The sequence below is a fragment of the Rhinolophus ferrumequinum genome, chromosome 12 (genome assembly GCF_004115265.2).
Source record: "Rhinolophus ferrumequinum isolate MPI-CBG mRhiFer1 chromosome 12, mRhiFer1_v1.p, whole genome shotgun sequence".
NCBI classification, from domain to species: Eukaryota; Metazoa; Chordata; class Mammalia; order Chiroptera; family Rhinolophidae; genus Rhinolophus; species Rhinolophus ferrumequinum.
In genome coordinates this window covers 51,215,935-51,231,526 of record NC_046295.1, presented here as the reverse complement: position 1 = coordinate 51,231,526, position 15,592 = coordinate 51,215,935, and the positions used below count along the sequence as shown (strand labels likewise).

At 43.0% G+C, this 15,592-nt stretch overlaps 2 protein-coding genes across 2 annotated transcripts in view; both read left to right on the top strand.

Annotated features, from left to right (window-relative positions):
• The window catches only part of LOC117031535 (protein FAM205A-like), a 63,637-nt gene extending 51,987 nt beyond the window's left edge, over positions 1–11,650 (top strand). Inside the window, exons 5-6 of the mRNA XM_033122026.1 lie at positions 10,552–10,612; positions 11,582–11,650. The gene's annotated coding sequence lies outside the window, so the exon portion shown is untranslated. The remainder of the gene's footprint in view (positions 1–10,551; positions 10,613–11,581) is intronic.
• SPATA31F1 (SPATA31 subfamily F member 1) lies at positions 7,500–15,574 on the top strand. The gene is made up of 4 exons (XM_033122023.1): positions 7,500–7,505; positions 9,976–10,021; positions 10,552–10,612; positions 11,582–15,574. Exons 1-4 carry the CDS (start codon positions 7,500–7,502, stop codon positions 15,414–15,416), a joined length of 3,948 nt encoding a protein of 1,315 aa, XP_032977914.1. The 3' UTR covers positions 15,417–15,574.
• Positions 15,575–15,592: the final 18 nt, after the last annotated feature.

Here is a 15,592-nt window from a genome sequence, read left to right as displayed (position 1 = left end):
ATTGTAGGAACTCCTCTTCCCAGCACTGGTGCTTCAGGCTGGGGAGCATGGTGTAAGGCTGGGACCCCTCACTCCTCAGGGGGGACCTCCACAGCTGAGATATCCCTCCCAATTTTTAACTGCCACATGTGAGTGTGGGACCAGCCCATTTCACATCTCTGTCCCTCCTACCATTCTTGACATGGCTTCTTCTTTATATCTTTAGTTATAGGAGTTTTGTTCAGCTAGTCTTCAGGTGGTTCTCAAGGATGGTTGTTATATAATTTAGTTGTACTTTTGATGAGGTCATAGGAGGAGTCAAGCACAGCATTTACATACTCTGTCATCTTGACCAGAAGCCTTACTAACTTTTTTATTATAACCATCCTAATGGGTGCAGCTATGGTCATGATTTACGTCTCTCTGATGCCTAATGATGTTGAGCATCGTTTCATAAGCTTATTAACCATTTACACATGTTCTTTGAAAAAAATGTCTATTCATGTCATTTGCTCATCTTTTGTCTTTTTGTTGCTGTATTGTAGGAATTCTTTATATATTCTGGATATTACATTCTTATCAGGTATATGATTTGCTAATATTTATCCCATTCTTTGGGTTGTCTTTTCACTCTCTTAATAATGTCTTTTGATGCATAGAAGTTTTCGGTTTTGATGAAGTGCAGTTTCTCTGTTTTGTTTTGTTTTTCCTTTTTTGCTTCTGATTTTGGTATCATATCTAAAAACAAGATTGCCAAATCCAAGGTGATGAAGATTTTCTCCTGTTTTTTTCCTAAGAGTTTTATAGTTTTAGCTCTTAAATTTATGTCTTTGGTCCCAGTTGGGATTCTGATAGGGATCATATTGAATCTGTAAATCAATGTAGGGAGTGTTGTCATTTTAGCAATATTAAATCTTCCAATTCCTGAACATGAGATATTTTCCACTTACTTATATCTACTTAAATTTCTTTCAACAATGTTCTATAGTCTTCAGAGTATAAATTTTGTACCTAATTTGTTAAATTTATTCCTAAGTATTTTATTCTTTTTTTATGCTAGTGCATATAGAATTTTCTTAATTTCAATTTTGGATTATCATGATTAACTCTCTAAAGTTCAGTTGAAGTACAACATACATATAGAAAAATATACAAACCTTAAGTATACATCTTGATGAATTAGCACAAAGTGAACACACCTACATGTCTAACTCCATAATACTCAAGAATTAGAACATCACTAGCACCTCAAAAACACCATTGTATCCCCTCCTAATCACCTCCCACCTTCTCTTTTCCCTAAAAGTAATTTCTATTCTGATTTGTAACACCTTTATTTTTGAACTTTATATAAATGGAATCATACAATATGTATTATTTTATTCAACATTATGTTTGTGAGATTTATTCATATTGTTTCATGTAGGAGTGATTTATTCATTTTCATTATTGTATACTAGTCCGTTATATGAATATACCTTAATTTATCCATTCTGCTGTGGGTGGTCAAATTTTTATTGCTTCTAGTTTGAGATTATTTTAAACAATGCTGCTTTAAACATTCAAATACATGTCTTTTGGTGAACATGTGTATGCATTTCTTTCAGGTATAAATCTAGGAGTGCAATCACTGTGTCACCGGGAAATGCATTTGACAAGCTTTAATAGATCCTGCCAAACAGTTTTCCATAGTGATTGTACCAATTTACACTCCCACCAGGTGTACCAATTTACACCCACCTCTTTGTGTCTTTTTAAAGAAAGTTTTCATATGGGAGTTTTAGTTGCTCCAGAACCTTGTTATCTCTTGACATTGTCAACCTTTTTGATTTGTCTTTTAGTAGTATCTCATTGTGGTTTTAATTATTTGTATTTCTGTGATTTCTAATGAGATTGAGAACCTTTTCATTTGTTTACTGGCCATTTAGATATCTTTTTATATGAGGTGACTGTACAAGTCTCTTATTATTTGTCTACTGGGTTTTCTGCCTTTTTCTTGTTGATTTGTAGAACTTCTTTAGATATTCTGGATATAATCCATTTACTGGCTAAATTTTATATATATATATACATATATATATATATACACACACATACATACATACATATATATGTATACATATACATATATATATGTATGTATGTATGTGTGTGTGTGTGTGTATATATATATATATATATGTATATTGTCTTTTCCCCTTCTGTGGCTTGCCTTTTTACTCTCTTAATGGTTTTTTTTTTTTAATGTAAGCTATAAGACTTTTAAGAATGAGGCTGTTTTCTTTTTCTTTCTTTTCTTTTTTATTAGGGAATAGTGTGTTTCTCCATGGCCCATCAGCTCCAAGTCGTTGTCCTTCAATCTAGTTTCAGAGGGCGCAGCTCACTGGCCCATGTGGGAATTGAACTGGCAACCCTGTTGTTCAGAGCTCACGCTCTAACCAACTGAGCCATCTGGCCACCCCTTGATGGTATCTTTTGATTAATAAAAGATCTTAATTTTAATTTAGTCTGTTGTAACAATCTTCCTTTATGATTAGTGCTTTTTGTGTTTGTTTGTTTGTTTGTTTGTTTGTTTGTTTGTTTGTTTGTTTGTTTGTTTTAGGAGGGTGCAGCTCACAGTGGCCCATGCGGGGATCAAACCGGAAACCTTGGTGTTATCAGCACCACGCTCTAACCAACTGAGCTAACCGGCCACCCCCTTTGTGTCTTTTTAAAGAAAGTTTTCTTACTCTCAAAGTCATGAAGATATTCTTCTATGTTATATTCTAGAAGCTTTCTGATTTCTTGTGACTACCCTAAAGGAACAGGATGGGCCCCCACCCAAAATTTGGCTCAAACACCAAGACTGACAATGCCACAGACACATATCAAAGATGGTAAGTTTATTACTTACACAATTAAGGTCTCTGGAGAGAGCAGGGCAGTTCTCCAAATCAGGTCCTAAGCAAGCAAAGAAAGGTGATTGGCTTGGACTTTTTATTGTGGATTTGGTGTTGGGGCCAGGATGAGGATTCCCATGTATAGGCAGGGCCTTGTGTGGTTTGACTCTCCTCCTTTTCCAAAGGAAAGAGCAACCAGGCTTTGTTATTAGTTTGCCTAGATATGGATCACAAGAGGAAGAGAGGGTTGAAGCTTTAAACACTGTCAGCAAACATTTTTTTAAAAAAAAAGTCAGACGATTAAGTGGTTTTACTTTTTTCATTAGGTATACTGTCCATCTGGAGTTGAATTTTGTATGTAGTTTGAAGTAGAGGTTGCTTCATTTTTTTAAATTTATGCATATCCAAATGACCTACCTGCATTTACTTAAAAAAAATTTTCCTTTCTCCACTGTTCTGTACTGCCCTATATGTCACAAGTCATACGTATAGCTCTGTTTCTTTAGTCTCTATTCTGTTCCATTGTCAGTTTGTCCATTCTCGCATTATATAATTACTGTATCTTGATAATGTTTTTTAATTGAGATATAATTGACATATAACACTATATTAGTTTTAGGTGTTAGTTTTTAATAATAAGTTTTGACAGCTGTTAAATGATCCCCTTTATTCTTCTTCTAGACTGTCTTGGCTATTCTTGGTTCTTTTATACTCCTATATATATTTTAGAATCAGACTGTCAGTTTTCACCAAAAAAAAAAAAAGCACCACTGATATTTTTTCTGTTGTTTCTTTTTAAAATTAATTTATTTTCCATTACAGTGACATATAATATTATGTTAGTTTCAGGTGTACAAAATCACCACTGATATTTAGATTCAGATTTGATTGAAACTATCAATCAATTTGGGAGAAAATTATGTCTTTATAATATTGAGCCTTCCAATACATGAACATGGTATAGTTCTCATTTATTTGAATTTCTTTAATTTCTCTGAATACTGTTTTTATAAGTTATACATGGAGATCTTGCACAATTTTTGTTAGACTTATACCTTGTTATTTGGTTATTTTTTATGATTTTCTAAATCGTATCAAGGTGCTCAGTAATTGCTTTCTGATGAGAAGAATAACTACTTTTCTCCAAAGCAGTAATTTTCAACCTTGATGATTTGTTACCAAATAATATCATGTCAAATCTGTAGATGTTTTACCCAATGAAAAATAAAGATGATTTAAGTTTATCTCCATAATATGCCACTTTTACTCAGTACCGTTCAGATATGCTTTGCCGTGTAGGATAGAAAGGGGTAGAGTTACAGTGTATATGCTGGAAATTATGCCCTGGAGTATAGCGAACATTTTAATATCATTTGTCAAATGTATCAGGATAGAAGATAAAGGTGCCCCTAAATTGCACTCTAAAAGTTTGTTCCTATTTGTGTTCCAAGCAGCAGCATGCACAAAATCCTCTTTCTCACACTTTTCCTAATATATTTTATAATCAAATGTTTTTATTTTGTGATGAATAAATAGATTTCTTCTAGAAAAATCATCTAAACAAGAAAAATAAGAATTAAAACTGCATCTTAGATGAAAGTAGGAAACAGTTCTAACCCTGAACTATGGTACATGAAAATGAAAAATAGTTGGAAGAAATGTAAGTGCTCTGGCTCAGAAAATGTCAAAGCCAGGAAGTTCCAGGTTTCCTTTAGGGATTTATTGGTGACATCAAAAACGCAAGCATTGTGCATTCTTCCCCATTATCCTCAGGTGCTGATGTTTTATCTTCTGACCTGTTACCTCAGGATCTCAAGATGACTCTCTAAATGTAAGCATTATGTCCATATTTCTTATTCAAAGACAGGAAGCAAGGGGTCATAGGTTGAATGACTACAAGCAAGTTCTCATATTCTGTCTCTTTTATCAGAACGCAAAGTCTTGAGTGACATCAGAAACATGGCAGCATGAGGGGTCTCCCTTGATTTATCCTCTTGAAGTTACAAGTTAAACAGCTATAATTCAACAATGGATTCCCTGTGCAACATACAAACAGGTCTGAGAGATCTGCTCATCCAAACGTCTGAAGATGGGTGAATCAGGGTGAACAGGGGAGGAGGGAAAGAAGAGCAGAGATGGGTGCCTAGCTACAGCCCAGAGCTCATTGCCATGAATACAGCTCAGAGGTCACTGCATTCCCAGGAGAGAGGAGGATTCAGGCTGCAGGTTCACTCTCTGTGGCCCTTGCCTGAGTGATCAGCATATAATATGGCTGAACCCAAAGATTTGGGCAGAGACCTTGAAGAAATGACCTAATACAGAAATGCGACAGCTGTGCTCTAGCAACCCTCACTGCCAGACAGAAAACAAAGCCATGGAGTCAGGCCACTTCCCCCAACCTTTCCAGAGCTCACCTCCCCACACCTTGCCACAGCTAGCAGCAGGCCCCAGAAGAAACTGTAGCAGTGAGTGTTGGGGTAAAGAGCAGAATATCTACAGCCCTGAGAATTGGAGAGACAGTTCCTGAGTGGCAGGTACACATTGCAGTTAATCCCAGTGACAAGGGTGGAGATATAGAGGCAAGGCAGCGATGGTCTGGTAGTTGCCATTACTCAGACGAGAACAAAGCCAAAAACACAACAGTGGTCTCCTCCAGCCCACCCTGCCCCCACATTTCACAGCTAATCCTAGCAAAGGCACCTAGGACTACTTAGGGGCAGCACTGGGATGTCGGGGACTCAGAATCCCATTGCCCACCTCATTCTTCCATGGGGTTGGTGTCATGAAAAAAAACAACCTGGTCACAGAGGAGACACCCACCTGCCCAGGGAATCTTCTACCATGAGAAGCTGGAACAAGAGGGCAAGAGAAAATAAAGCACTCCATCACTACCGACTGGAAAACAAAATAAAGACCTCTTTGTATCAATATGCTGCAGAATTCATTCCCATAGATGTCTAGGAGAACAAATAATCCATCAAATGCCATGAACAACCAAGGTAATAGCAGCTCAGAAAGAAAATTTTTAAATCTCCAGAAAATAAACTAAAGACCTGTAAATATGAGACTGAAATGAGAGAGAATTCAAGATTGCAGTTCTGAAAAAACTCAATGAGATGCAAGAAAACCCAGATAGGCAGTTTAATGAACTCAGAAATAAAATCAATGAACAAAATGAATACTTTACCAAAGAGTGAAATTTTAAAAAAAGAACCGAATAGAAATTCTGGAGCTGAAGAACTCAATAAAAGAGACGAAGAATGAAAAAGCGAGCTTAGGAAAATAGAGCTAACCAGATGGAGGAAAGAATTAGTGGCATCAAAGATAGAACTCTGTAAACCATAAAATTCCTAGAAGAAAACATAGGCAGTAAACTCTCAGACATTAGCCTTGGTAATAATATTTTTTTTGATCTATCTCCTCGAGCAAGAGAAACAAAAGAAAAAATAAATAGGATTACATCAAACTAAAAAGTTTTTGCATAGCAAAGAAAACCATCAACAAAATGAAAAGACAGCCTACTGAATGGGAGAAGATATTTGCCAATGATACATCTGATAAGGGGTTAATATCCAAAATTTATAAAGAGCTCATACAGCTCAATACCAAAGAAACAAACAATCTAATTAATAAATGGGCAGTGGACCTGAGTAGGCATTTCTCCAAAGAGGGCATACAGATGTCCAATAGACATATGAAAAGATGCTCAAAGGAATAATTTTCTTAATATTAAAAAGCACTTATAAATCAAGAAGTAAAAGATCAATAATCTATGGGCAAAGAATAGGGACAGATAGTTAACATAAAAGGAAACATATATACAAAAAGGTGATTAGCCTTCCTTAAAACAAATTTGTAAATATACAAGATACAATTTATCACTTCTCAGGTTTGCAAAGTTAAAAAAAATATATATAATATTGAATCAACAAGTATGGGAAAAGAGGCATCCTTACAAAGTTTTGGAGAAAGGGCAAATTCATACAATTGGTGGTGCAATTAGGCAATATCAACATTTACAATATCCATACACTTGCATCCATCAACTCAACTCTTAGGAATTTCATATATACTCATACCTGTGTACAGGGCTTATCTACACAAGGTTCATGTCAGCATTATTATTCAGAGCAAAAGACTATAAATAACAATATCCATGAATGTGAGATTGAAGATAAATTGTGTTGGAGTTCTATCAAACAAGATTGCATGGCCATTAGAGAAAATTATACACACAAGATATGTTCATATTACTAAATAAAATAAGAAAGAGGGAAAACAGTATCTTTCCATTTGTGAAGCAAATCTATCAGTTTATTTATGCTTCCTATGCTAAATTAATCCTGAAAGATACATGGGGAAGAAAAAGGGGAGACAAGAGCGAGAAAGAGACATTGTACATAGCTTCTTTTGCCTTTTGAATTGTTTACCATGTGTATGTATGCCTACTTTTTAGAAAAACAATTAATTTTGTGATTGAAATCAATTAAATTCACTGGCCATTCATCAAGAGGCCTCGACTCTGCATTTCCACGCTTTCCCTATAAATCCTCTCCAATCCACTCACCTAAATGTCTACTAAAAATGGACTGCATTTCTTACTGCCAAATGCACTCCACTGCCCATTCTTTAGTGTTCTACATGTTGGTAAGTTTCTCTCCCACCTGGAACATGCTCCTTTGCTCCACAGCTTATACTTTTAGACCCAACTCCAATGTCACTCTACCCAGGAGCCCTCTAAGACCATCTTCATCTTCACTATGCTTTCTCTTCTCTGAAACGGTATGTTTGTGACCTGGGTCTCACAAATGAGTATATAATTATATTTGTTCTAGATTGTTGGCTCTTGCTTTGTGTGAATTAGTCTTACCTTGGAAACCCAATAGTTAAGTCTTTTGAGAGCAGAAAGACAACATGATTCAAATGTCTTTGTACCCTTGACACTGCCCAGCTTAAGGATGAACAAAGATTGAGGTCTCGTCATACCAGATGGGTAGAAGGAACAAAATAACTTCTTAAGAGATTTTGAACCTGAGGAATTTGGGCTGATAAACCACTATCATCAGAGCAAAACTCTCTCAAGGAAACTCAGAAATCCTGGGATATTTGAGATATATATATATATATATATATATATATATATCCACAGGATGTGGAGTACAGCATAGTGAAGATAGTCAATTGTATCGTAACAGCTATATATGATGTCAGAGGGGTAGTAGACTTGAGGGGGTGTTATCATTTTATGAGGGGTGTAAATGTCTAACTATTACATTGCTTTGTCCAACTGAAACTAATAAAAAATAAATAAACTAGGGTCAAATCTGAAAAAAAAATATTGTCAAGGTACAGGAATGATGGGTCCTGAGGGTGATTGGAAAAAAAATGTCCTGCCTGAAAGTTACCAAAATCAGGTAAAAAAAAAAAAAAAAAAGCCACAGGTAAACAGCCTATATCCATATCCAGAGAAAATATGTAGGTCCACAAGCAGCAATTAGTTTGTGACACTTATTTTGAAGTGGATACTTGTCTCTATAGGAGGTCATCTCCCTGAGCAAGCAGAATGCTGTCACATGGGTAGAGGCAGCTCTGTAAAAAATTTAGATAGTGCTACAGAAATGAGCCAAATTCATGTGCCTCCATGAAAGACAGTATTTAAAATCTCTTCCCACCACATACAATGGAGACTTCACTTCCTCCACACGTTTAAATTTAAAGAAACTACTACCTTGGCCTTTCCCTGCCACATTAGCCATAGTCTTCTTCATGCACCTCTAATTTTCCATCACACACTGCCTATAACATCAAAGCTCTCCAATTGCAACTCTAATCAGACTTTGCCCTCCCTAAGCTTGTGTGTGCTTCTCAGACACATTTTCAGTACAGGTGGGGGAGTTGGTGAATATTCCTGTCCCGCTTGCTAAGGAGGTGCCCTGTGTCCTAAACACTCAGTTTTCTGGGGATGGGGAAACAGACAGTTATGAAGGAGAGAGCCAAGCCACCAGGCTGGTGTAGGGTGTGGACAGTGGACACAAAGTGGAAGCATAGACACTGCCTGTGAGTGGCCACCTTCAATCTCTGGCTCTGTCATCCTGTGGACACCCAGCCACCCTCACCTACAGACTGAATCACTACATAAGCTTCCTAAGACAAAGTCTTTGACACTAGACTTGCCTTGGGAAACAGAAGGGCTTTGTGATGCAATCTGATGGCCTGGTTCCATCATCTGTGAGACGGAGATGACAATGCGTAGTAGTACTGGGTGTCATTAGGCAGCAGGATCCGGAATGTCTAGATATGGGGTGGCTGGTCTCCTCATGCTAATGAGGTTTAGACCATGTTGAGCCCTACCTTTGTTCTGTGGAATGCTGAATATTTCTTATATACATATGGCACCATCTTTATTATTATTCTAATTATCTGGGAAGTGAAAAGGAATTACCATGGATTAAGGTTGGAACCTAAAAGAATCTGCTGCCAGGTAGGGAAACATTAACACCATGATTGAACTAATTAAGCCTCAGATCAAAAGGTTTTAAGCCCTCAGAGCCTCTCCTTTTACCCTCCCTGCCACTTTTTATACCATACATTCAGCTACTCTAATATGACACTTGTCTTCTAAGAGCCTATAAATACTGCCTTATCAGGCCATCCCTAAAGTGTATTCTAATTGAAAAATCGATAGTGTCTTTATCTACCTTGTGTTGAAACCTAGATGAGAGGGAATATACCTCACTGGATCTCAGAACATCTCCCAATATGGGGGATTCTTCTGGTTGGTGAACTTAGTAACCAAAAGTCCTTGGGCTCTTACAACTAATCACCATTTAATCTATTCCACTATCCCTCCAGTGTCCTGCTAAGTGCCCTAAAGAACTTGTCCCAGGGAAGGGGACAGGAGGAATGGAATACAGAGAGGCTTAAAGTAAGTCAGAAATAAATATAAAAATGAAAAGTTTAGGTGAAAACACTGGAGTAAAGAAAGGAAATGTAAGTGAGGGTATAAAATACAAACATATATAGAAAGAAATTTGGAATGTATATTACCTTTGTCTCATTTCAACATGAAAAAGAATATGGTGTCCCAGCTTCACATGGTAATTTTTATGTCTTTAAGCGTCACCGAAAAGTCAGGCAAAGATGCAGAGATGCAGCACCAAGAGGTAAAGTCCCACTCTCCTCTCTGACTCTCCTCCACTGTGGGCGAGGTTCCCATAGAACCCGTTCCCTCTTTGACCCCTGGTGCCAGGAGCCAGGTGCTCTAACCACTGAAGGCTCCATTTCCCCAAGTTGAGAAATTCTCCCAGAAGACTTTCTTGGGTGGGAAATCAGAACTTGGAAATGTTCCAAAATTCGCCACCTCGCCCCAGAGAATGAAGAATGAGGAAGAAGGGCAGAAGTCCTTCATTGTGTCATTTACCAGTTTTATGACCCTGGAGAGGTCACTTCATCTCTCAGTCTTGTTATCCATAAAATGGCATCTCGAGAGCCTGCCTCACTCACAGCGTGGTTGTGAAGATGTAATGAGAAGAGCTCAGGGACAACATCGTAGCTGGGACAGTTGTGCGCAGACGTGCCTTCGAGCACTGACTGCTGGGTTTTCAGTCTCCTCTCATTCAAAGGCCTTCAGCTGCCTATAGGAGATCCCTGAATCCTCTCCTGTTCCTTATAACACTGTCTCCTGCTTTCTCAGCTAGGAGACTCTCCTGGAAAGAAGCTGAGAAGCCCTCGGAACTGCTCTCTGTCATGAAAAGGTGATCTCTTGCTCTTTATAGTCTTCCAGCTCCCAGCCTGGCCTGCGATGATTTCCCTGCTTGGCCTGGGGCAAGGATGAGGAGAGGGATGGTGGCAGTGAGGGGACCAGCCCCAATGGAGGCTGGAGCACTGGTTGAGAGGGTTGCCAGGGCAGAGGGGCATTAGATATCTCAGAAGGGAGGAGGCTCCCAGTTCTGCTCTGGGCCAGGCTCACAGTGCTCCTGGAATTCAGGATTTGACTAGTGTATAATTCATTAGGCCTCTCTCTGCACTCAGCCACAAGACAACTTATCCAGTCCACAGAATGGGTAGATAAGTCACCATTGTCATATTCTCTTTAGAGCTACGCCCTTTCGAGGGCAGACCCGGAACACTGCTTATATTACCTCCTCTGGCTCTGTCTTCAGATCCTGAGACAGCCCTCACCCAGGACCTTACCAGCTCATCCTCTTCTTAATACCTCTAGAGAATGGGGTTCTCTCCCAAGAGATTTTGTGTACACTTCATAGTCCCCAGAAAACAGAGTTCCCACAAGGACCTCATTTTCCACAGTTTGAAATACTTACTACCAGGCTGTGGCTTTCTTAGCCCCAAATGAGACTGACTCCAGGTTCCACCTGGTGATGCCCCATCAGCCAACCATTGGCTTCCCCATCCCTTGACCCATCTCCTGGTTCAGCTTCTCAACACAAGTCAAACTAGAACTCACCCCACCCCCCAGTCTCTCGTGGCCCTGTGCTCCCAGGGCCTGTAGGAGACCTTGCCCAACAAGCTCCGACCCTCAGCGCAGCACACCGTAACTTGCCACGTGGCATTTCCTTAGGAAGAAAGGTAGAGGACTACACACCCAGGGGGTACACACCCCAGGGTTTAACAGGACTAGAGAGCAGGGCTGATCTCTAGGCTACACACTTCCAAAGAGGCACATGTCACTCCATCATTAACAGTTGCCACGTTTCCCTTCGCAGCCAGAGCTGGCTTCCTCAGGACGGAGGTGTGCGGAGGCTCCTGTGTGCAGACTCCGGCTGCCAAACCTGCAATGCCATGGCTCTGGAGATCCAGCAGTTGCTCTCGGGTGAGGACAGCCCGATCTCTTCCCGTTCACCGGGGCCATTGCCAGTCTCTCTGTCTTTTGAGCAGACTCTGGAGCATCATTCCCCACACTCACAACAGCCTTCACTTCCATCTGCTACTCCCACGGTGTCACAACGAACGGCTCAGAGACGCGTAACCCAGTCAGCTGCCCAGTCAGCCAGTTCAGTCAGCAGCCAAGATGGCTGGGCTGAACACCACCAGCTAGGACAGGCATTTCAAGGGCCAGCGATGCCCGGGAACCAAGAGATTATGTCTTCTTCGCGGCTCGAGGGACCTGGGATTCCACTGAACCAGCAGGAGGTGATGCAGCACAACCTCAACCTTGTCTATGGGAACCAGGGTCAGCAGCCTTTGCATCCCCAGGTGTCTCTGCTTACCCTGAACCGAGAAATCACTCACCAGACACATCCGATGGCCTTGTCTATTGTCACTGTCTTGCCTGCCCACCAGCCATTCCTCGGTCCTGAAGTTCTGAGACTTCTTGAGGTACACGTAAAAAAATGGATGCATTTCCAGAGGTGGGGGCTGCCCAGACGTGTGGAGGAGTCCTTGAGGCAGCTTATGCCAAACCCACCATTGGTTTACCAACCTGTAAATAACCAACCAGTTTCTTTCATCCAGAATGATACTTCTGAGTTCTCTGTAGAGACATTTGGGACCATTTCCTACCAGACTTGGGGTTCGTATATGGCTGGCCAGGCTACCCAGATATTCTGGGTTTCTGAATGGTCCCTTATAGACCCAATACAAACACACCACTACCAGCAAAACCCAAATCATGTGTCTCTAGCCTTGCCCTCGCCAGCCCTTCAAGATTTTAGTGGCCTCTGTCCCCTCCCTGGGCAGCAGCAGGCTAATGACTCAGTGGGCCATTTGCAGCAGAAATACAGCCAGCTGTTCTGTGGCCTCCCTTCTCTTCACAGTGAGTCCCTAGTTGACACCTTCTTGGGCTCTCAAGGCCTCTCGACGAACGGGAGCTTGTCCAAGCTCCCCTTAAAGGACGCTATTCTCTCCAAGGAGCTCTCCTTCCTTCCTCGGCTGCCTAAAACTCCACCTCAGTCAACCCCACCCTCTTGTCCATCGTCCCCGAATTGGGTCACTCCATCGGGACACCAACCAGGTCAGACCAACGTCCCATTTCTGACTCCGGCAGAGTGTGAAGCCTTGGAGTGGCACCTGATGCAGAGGCAGCTCCAGCTTCAGTGGGGTTTGCCAGCTGTTTTCCAGAGACCTCAGCACAGCCAGAGCCCTGTGCATTGTAAGCCTTGTGACAAAGCCCAGTCTCCTGAGATTGTAAAAACTTTCTGGCCGGGAAAGCCCATCTCTGACCTCACAAAGAAACTACTCTTTCCGGAGCATGACCGGAGGCCGCTGGAATTCCACCTCCAGAGGCAGTTGATTCACCATCGCTGGGGCCTGCCCCAGAAGATCCAGCAGTCCTTCCAGTTGCTCCTGTCCCCTGCTCACCAGCAGACTCTGTCCTGGAGCAGTGCAGCCCTAGCCAACGTGAGTGTTCCCCAGCCCTCAGCCCTAGAAGCCACTGGAGCCGGTGACCCTTTCTCACCCTTTGAGCACCCAGTGTCAGTCCCCATGCCACCCTTGTTAGACCAGGCCAAGGCAATTCTGCAGAGCCACATCACCTCCAAATGTGGGCAGATCCACGAGGACAAAATCCCTGTCCATGTTTATAGGTCTCGGGAGTGCCTCCTTCCTGGGGCTCTAGAAGTGGCTCCTTTCACCTGCATCCCACATAGCAAGCCCCCGGAGCTACAGGCAGCAACTGACCCTGACCTACAACAGAAAGTTATGTCCTGGATGCCAACAGCCCTTGATCAGCAGCAACAGGCCTGCCCAGATGCTGTCACTGAACATCCTAAGCAGCCTCGAGTCCTGTCCAAGACAGCCATTGAAAAACTGGAGACGACACTGCGGCACAAGTATCTGGCCTTCTTGTCGGGGCTGCCGGCTCTTTATTATGTGGCCCTCTCCAAGGCTATGGCCCCGGAAATCACAACCACAGCACTCATCACAGAGGTGGTGCCGGAGCCTGTCGATAGCCTAACAGAACCTGTGCCTCAGATGATGTCGTGTGAAGAGCAGTGCCTAAGTCCTGAGCCCTGCTTTCAAGATGCCAGCGAGACTCGTGCAGACAGTGCAGATGAGTTCCCGGCTGAATTGCAGGTGGAAGGAATGATCGAGATGGAGCCTCTAGAAAGCCAGACACAGCCCGCCTGCCCCTACTCACTCAAGAAACCCATCTTGGCAAAACTCAATTTCCACCTGAGAAAGAAGACTCTAGAGATGCAATGGGGGATACCCATAAAGGCACGGGAGTCCAGGGAACAAGCTGTAGCCATCGCAGAGAACACATCCACTCAGGAGTCTCTTGGGAGTCTAAACAACCAAGGAAAAACATTGTGCCAGGAACTCCCCAGCCCACCAGGCATTGCTCCTGCCCCAGGTCCAGAATGGCTCCACCTTAAAGAACAGTTGGCCTTTGAGTTAAAGGCAGCACGTCAGACCCAGAAGCAACCTGGTCACGGGGCAGCACCCCACGGTTCTGCCCATTCGTCCTCCCCGATCCCACATCCCCATGCAGACATGACAGGGGCCCAGGTGCTTTGTGTTCAGCTGGAGGTCGGTGTGAACAACCCCAGCCTGGAGGAGTCCTGGAGCCCTGAGCCCCAGAGCCCTGGCGAGAGCAAGGACTCAGCCCAAGACCCCACACTGGCAGAAAAGAGACAGGACCCAGGGAAACTCAAATCAGCAGGGGGCCGCGGGGAAGGAGATGCAGGGTTTGCGCTCTCCTCAACTGGGGAGAAAAGCCATCCTGCTAAAGCCCGGAGGCCAGAAGGGATGCTTCTGAGCAGGACACCCCATGGCCCCGGGCGACGAAAACGTAGCTTTCACCGTGATGCTCCCTGTCGACACATTCCCCAGAATTGCTGTCAGCCTAAACTCCCACAGCCTCGTCCAGGAGTCCCTGGAATGCGAAAATCGAAGAAGAATGACTTGCAAGACAGTCAAATCAGAAATAATGTCATCCTCGAACCAGCAGGGATTCGTCAGAATGCCCAGCCTGGGGGCCCCCAGGTGTCACAGGGCCAGTCTTTCCTGGGCCAACTCATCCAGCATAAGCCACTGCAGGGCCAAACTTGGCAAGGTCAAGTTTGGCAGGCACAGGTGATGCCAGCGCATACTCACAAGAGACCCAGCCTTCCAGAATCGGGCTTGAGAAATAAGGTGAAATCCTTTCTGCACTGTGTTAACCTTAAGACAAAAGGCAAAGGGTACGAGGAATCCATGTTCTCGACAGCTGAGCAAGTGGCCAACGCCAGGAAAGAAAATGTAGCAAAGAGGCTGGCTCCAGCCAAAAGTCCCATGGGGCGAGCTAAGACAGAGAAGACAAGAGGGGACCCCAAGGCCCAATCTTCCCCCACCAAGATGCAGGTGGGCCTAGGCTTGGATGGCCCCCATTTCCCAGAGAGTAAGCTCCGGCACCGCTCCCTCTCCCATCAGCTGCACTCTGCCTCCATCCTGGGCCACCCTCGCTACTGCCCACAGCACTGTCCTCGACTGGCCTGTGCCGCCAACCATAGAGCCCACCCTAACTCTCAACTCTCACCTCAACGGGAAGCACTGGTCTGCTCAAGAAGGCCCAGCACAATCAAAGGACTTTGGAGGCTCCCCAGCGTCTGCATCCCTTGAAGAGGACCACTGCTCTCATTGTCATTCATGTGCAGGTGGGTCAGAACGCCACCCAAAATATAGTCTATATCTCTATGCGGAGTCGTCTGTCTGCTCCTTCTCTCCACAGTGGTGTTTTGAAGGATGCTAAAATGTCCTTCCTATCTAGGGAAGGAGCTGTAACACACACGTAAGCT